Source organism: Gavialis gangeticus, unplaced genomic scaffold (assembly GCF_001723915.1).
Source record: "Gavialis gangeticus isolate Ggan-Ray unplaced genomic scaffold, GavGan_comp1, whole genome shotgun sequence".
NCBI classification, from domain to species: domain Eukaryota; kingdom Metazoa; phylum Chordata; order Crocodylia; family Gavialidae; genus Gavialis; species Gavialis gangeticus.
The window spans coordinates 23,113,027-23,118,989 of record NW_017728993.1 but is presented as its reverse complement, the minus strand read 5'-3'; the positions used below and the strand labels follow the sequence as shown (position 1 = coordinate 23,118,989).

Here is a 5,963-nt window from a genome sequence, read left to right as displayed (position 1 = left end):
AGCAAAACTGTAGGCAAGCAGATACAAATACCTCCTTTCAATAAGCAGCTTAAGGCCTACTATAGCCTATGCATATTTCACATGGTAGATCAATAAGCCTCGAGTCTGAAATGGTGCATACGATGGGATGGAGCATGGACAGGACAGGAGCAAAGGTCTCCCATGTTCAGTTCTTTATCTCTAACACTGCCTGCCCCAGCCACAAAAAAAGCCTCATCAACATAAAGTTACTAAATAACCAGTGTTTATAAAAGCCTTCCTAATCCTCTCTACATAGGAGATTTCTTATTGTGCTATTCTGAATAAAGCCAGAGAAGAGACGTGGTTATAAGGAAGCTGGGCATTTCAGGAGGAAGAGTCAAGCTTTTCTATTGCTGGGCTGAATGTGCTTCCTGCTATATAAATCCCCTCTGGATTGCCCTGCATACAACAGTCCGTTCCCCCTGGATGAAAGGGAAGGGCCAATATCTTACCATTAACTAGGCCTTCTCTTTAGGGACAGACACAACAGCAGCGTGAAAGGCAGCAAGAGGATACCTTTTGCTGACCCTGAACCAGCAGGACCATGGCACACATGCTGGAGGACATAGCGAGACCTTCCCTTTCCACCCTATCCCTATGTGCAGGGCTTTGCCTCATCTTGGTGCTGCTAAAAGTGCTTCAGCTGTATTGGAAGAAAAAAGAGCTCATCAAAGCTTTTGAGAGCTTCCCAGGCCCTCCCAGACACTGGCTATATGGCCACAACCAAGAGGTAAGGAGAAGTTGGGGATCAAGCTGTATACACCCTGAGGGTCAGCTCTGATGAGCCAGTTGTGAGAGGGGAAGGAACATGGCACAGGGAATCTGCTGGAAGGGACTTTCCTTTCATCTGAACTTGCAATTGTGCAGTTAGCATCAGACTTAGGCATGTTGTTTAGCGCAGAAAAAGAAGAGGTTGTCCTTGTTTTTGGCTCCTTTAAAAAATGTTGAGAGTCCTACCAGTTTAAGCAGGGCTGCTAAAAGCTAAACACAAGCTTAAATGCTTTCCATGGTCAGGGCCTTGGTGATGGAACAAGTCATGTGGAAAGCCTTTTTCCCTTTGTTAAAAGTGCATGCCTTTCACGTCCACTCCTTGCACTCCTCTGGGTTGGGATGGGTGGAGAACTGTCAAAGGTTTGGTGGGGTGAGGGTGAAAGGAGACTTGGAACAAGACCCAAGTCAGAGTAGCCTGGGGTTTACGTAGACTCATAGAAAGTGAAGGTTGGAAGAGACCTCAGGAGGTCACATCTAGTTCAAGCCCCTCCCCAAGCAGGACCAGCCCCAACTACATCATCCCAGCCACGGCTTTGCTAGCCAGGTCTTCAAAACCTCCAAGGATGGAGAGTCCACCACCTCTCTGGGTAACCTATTCCAAGACTACTAGAAATGTGCAATCCATTCTAGCTGTCCCGTTTCAGGACAACTAGAATGCAGCACTGCTCTGGATATATATTCATTCCAACCAGGAGCCAGGAGAGCCTGGGTAAAGCCTGGAAATATGTTTTGTTTGCTACCAGGAGGCAATTGTGCAGGGAGAATACTTGCAGCTTTATGCCCTCTTTGAACTGCTGGTATGACACAGCTTCCAGCGAATTTGGAGCCAGAATAGAGTCTCATCGCTCACTGGGCGTGCAGATTCCTTCCATGCAAGTCCACTCCACTTTCTCCCCATCTTCTGTGAAGGGGGCTAGAAGGATTTGTGGGGATTTTCCATGTTGGGGTGAATTTCACCCCATCTCTCTTATATATGTTCCTTGTGCTCCAAGCTCTTCCTTTCTCTTTCAACCTTGATTTCAGATGCCTCAAGGTGAAGAATTAAGCAAGTTGTTGGTTTGGTCTGAAAAATACTCCTATGCCTTCACCAGATGGTTTATGGGGTTCATACCTGTCTTGATGATCAGTGATCCTGATTATGCCAAAATGGTGTTTGGCCGAGGAGGTAAGGACATTGCATCTTGTTTCAGGCAAAAAAAATCTATCAGCAAGTTCTCTCTCAGTACAAGTGTCTAATGATACTTCCACTGAGAGTAATCAGGACTCTTCTCCCTGCTTGGCTCTTCAATTAATTTCTGTTGTTCCCTCCATTATGCCCCTTGCCAAACCCTGAGCTCTCCAAATCTCTTTTGGGGTTTTGTCCCTACATAGAATATAAATGTTTCCCAGGAAAGTTATTGAGATAAGCATAGTATGGTCCCCTAGTGAGCATTTCAAACCTTCTCTCCTTCTCCTTTTCCTAGTTTTGGAAGCTACAGTGAGAATGATGAAGCACATTCTACAGCTATAGTAAACAAGTCCCCATTATGTTAAATGTTATACAAAGACCTTGTCAGTGATAGTCTTTGCCCTCAGTGAATTTGTCTTCTGGTATATTTACAAATCGTTCCTTTTAGGGAGCATCTATGCATGTGCTTTACTGTGGAGTAGGCTAATTTGCTCCACAGTAAATCATCACCATCTACACGTGCACTACCATTAGGCTGAAGTAGACTAACTTACTCTGCCATCAGATAATTCCATCAGGCACGGGTACTAGCTGATGGCAGATTAAATTAGTTCAAGTAAGCACACATGTAGATGGTGATGCCTGGATTAGTTCACTCTGGTGAAAGTTGCACTGGAGTTTACCAAGTCACAGTATTTGCATGTGTAGATGCACTCTTAGGGTGGGAAAGCATAGGAAAGGGGAGATTTTTGCCGTACACCCGAAATATGCTCTGAACCCTGGCTACCCAAAACTTGAGCATTTTATTGTGCAAGTACATGATCCCAGAAAAGCAGAACTACCCTGCTGGTTTTCTGTTAAAAAAAAAAAAAAGAAAGAAATAGCTGGGACCTGGTACATTAATGCCTTTAGAGATCTGGCTCAAGGTCTTCATCTGGCAATGACATCTCCACTGTGTTGTTTCACTGTGTTCATATATTTTAACCTTTAACACTGTGCTTTTGCCTCTTGTGTTGAAAATTACAGATCCAAAGTCTGATCTAGCCTACAAGTTCCTTGTTCCCTGGATTGGTACGTAGACTCGTGCTTTACCCTACCATGAAGCCAGCAAATATATGATGGACTATGAACACTCTATGACTTTAACCATGAACCCTAAGCATCAGGTTTTAACCTAATTTTTTTTGTTTGCGTCATTGGCTCACGGCTTGTTTTATGTTCTTGTCCTGTAGTTTCATGTATTTGATTCCTATTCATTTAAAAAGCCAGTGAAGACAGCTTTTCCCAATGGAAAGCTCTGGAAGACTACATATTAAACATAGGAATTACTACAGGCCAGTCCTCCTTAATCCAGAATCCTGCTCCAACAGCAGGTTATAGCTGAGATTTCGCAACCAATTCAGGATAAAGTTGGGCAAGTCAAATGCTTACCACTCTTATATAAATCAGCCTCACTGTTTTCAAGCTCCCCACTTGGTGACACCATTATACCCCACCTGGAGTTTAATGGAGGTGACTGGCAGCACTATTTGGGTTTCAAGATTATTGCCTTAAGTGATGCATGTTGAAAGAAAAGAAAAAGATCAGCTTGACTCAGAGCCTAGATTGACAAAGTGCTTCATGAAAGTGCCTTATTGACATATTTATACAAAGTCTGGGCATCAAAATCCTGAAAACCAAAAGCAGGCGGGAGGGGAAAAAAAGAAAGTTAAATATTTAAGGGTTTCTACATTCTTTTAAATACATTAAAAAGAGACCCAATTCCATTACCAATTTTTCTTCCTACAAGACTCTGAATTTTGGCCAGTCACTAGAGCCAAAGGACATAATGATACAGATGCTATGAAAATTAATAAGATTAACTCATAGTTTGGATGAAGTATATGACCATCTTTTTATTATTTCTTTTCCTCCAGGAAAAGGATTATTGGTTTTAAATGGGCCAAAGTGGTTCAAGCATCGGAGGCTGCTGACTCCAGCATTTCATTATGACATATTGAAACCCTACGTGTCATTGATTTCAGATTCTACCAAAGTGATGCTGGTAGGAATGGTCACAATTGTTGTATTCATTTCAGCTACAGAGGTAGGACAGTGACTGGATCTGGAACAGAAGGGAAGGAACTGGAGTGAGAAGTTACATAGACCTTCTTTCCCAGAAATGTACTACAGCCATGTTAGTAAAAGGCCCAGATCCTCATATGGTGTAAAAATCACCAAAGCTCCTTTGAAGTTGGTTGAGCTACAACAATTTATTTCAGCCAAGGGTAGACCCAATGTATTGTCTTTCATCTGGTAAAATAGATAGGAATAAAATCAGAGTATAATATTTTTCATCCCAGTAGTGGTGAACTGTAACAGAGCAGCTTTAGTGCTCTGTCACTAAGGGCTAGACCAGGGAGATGGCAGGTGCCTGACTAGGGCAGCCATTTAGTGATCAGCTCCCTGGGGCAGAGGGAGAAGTTTGAGATCCAACAGCAGAGAAGAAACATCTCCCGGCTGAGCTCTGGCTCCAGGAACACCCTGGAGGTAAGGATGAGGCTATGGGGAAGGAGGGGGCCTCAGTAGGAGGGAAAGGCACATGAGTCCCTGGGGTTGTAAGACCCCAAGCCTAAGAAGGGGGCAGGAAGAGTCAAGTGCCCAGGGAGGGGCCTGTGGCTAAAGTCAGCTTAGTGTTAGGTAAGGACCATCACCTACAGAGTACGCTACAAGAAGCGCCCGAAAGGTTGCGGGGTGGGAATCGCCCAGACTGTTATGGAAGCAAATGGCTTGAAGGCCACTCAGGAGGAACAGGGAAGGTTGATATGAATGAGGCCCAGCATGAAGCAGTTTGACTTGGCTTCTGGCCGGACCACTTATAATTATGGATGCAATCTGTGAGGCATTGGCTATGGTTTAAGGGATGTTCAGAGCCGTGGATAGCACCCCCTAGCATCAGGCAATAGAATGGGCAGCCCACCACATTATATCATCCACTAGTTATTATACCAGCAAAGTCATGGCAGGCGAGACTGGAGCAGTCTGCCCTACTTAAACAGGCGGGCCAACTTATGTCCTGGCCCTGGAAGTAACACCTGTCACATGAACATAGAAAAAGAAATCTGTGGACTATACTGCCCCCAAGAAAGCAAACTATATTGAAGATAATATAGGGAGTCAGAGCCAAACAAGAAGGGAGACTGAGAAACAAGAGTAGAGAAGGGAAGATGAAGAGAAAACAAATTAAACAAGAGGTATATACACTCTTAAAGAACATATGTATTGTAAAAACATTTTCTAGACCAATTTTTGGTGAGAGTACTTCCATCTCAAATATTTTCTTAAACCAAAAGTCATCAAATTCATACTTCACATGTCTCTGATGACGATGAAGATAAAATCTGTGGGCAATTTATCCTCCACTGAATAGAGTGGGTATGTTCTAACCAAACAGTCCTCTCTTGCCATTTAATTAGTAAAACCTTAACTTGCAATAATTGTTTTCTAACATTGGCAAGAGATAAAGAAATCAAGTAATTTATTCATTACTAGAAGACCGAGGAAAGAGTAAACATATTCTTTAGCACAACTGGAATGCAAGAAAATGTGACATGCTAGAAGGATTTGATATCCCTTTACATTGACAGGTGTATGGCTGATTATAGTCAACTATGAAATTCACTAGGATGACTCAAACAGGTAGAATGCATATTAAAATGTCCAGCAGTGTCTTCTGGGTTTTAGGTACACCTATAGCAGTAAAGACTATAGAAAATCTGACTGGCATTAAGCAATCAATTAGTGCATATGGGTTTCCCCTCTTTCCTTCTTAGTCACCCAATTTGGGCATGTTTCCTTAAATTCATAGATTCATAGATTCATAGATTCATAGATTAAGGGTCGGAAGGGACCTAGTAGATCTTCTAGCCCGACCCCCCGCCAGGGCGGGAGAACAACAAAAACCCCAAAAAGAGAAATGGGACTCAAACGAGTCCAGCTAGGTGGGCATCCAGCCTCTTCTTAA

At 43.1% G+C, this 5,963-nt stretch overlaps 1 protein-coding gene and 1 long non-coding RNA gene across 3 annotated transcripts in view; one reads left to right on the top strand and one right to left on the bottom strand.

The window, feature by feature from the left end:
- The first annotated feature begins 288 nt into the window (after positions 1-288).
- The window catches only part of LOC109286683 (cytochrome P450 4B1-like), a 15,195-nt gene continuing 9,520 nt past the window's right edge, over positions 289-5,963 (top strand). Inside the window, exons 1-4 of one of the 2 annotated variants that reach the window (XM_019501351.1) lie at positions 289-751; positions 1,816-1,957; positions 2,987-3,031; positions 3,877-4,004. In XM_019501351.1, coding sequence (XP_019356896.1) covers positions 566-751; positions 1,816-1,957; positions 2,987-3,031; positions 3,877-4,004 — 501 coding nt within the window. In that variant the 5' untranslated portion in view covers positions 289-565. The remainder of the gene's footprint in view (positions 752-1,815; positions 1,958-2,986; positions 3,032-3,876; positions 4,005-5,963) is intronic. The other variant, XM_019501353.1, reaches the window with a different exon arrangement.
- The window catches only part of LOC109286684, a 1,998-nt gene continuing 1,295 nt past the window's right edge, over positions 5,261-5,963 (bottom strand). The window contains exon 2 of the long non-coding RNA XR_002094649.1: positions 5,261-5,794. This is a non-coding gene — a long non-coding RNA (uncharacterized LOC109286684). The remainder of the gene's footprint in view (positions 5,795-5,963) is intronic.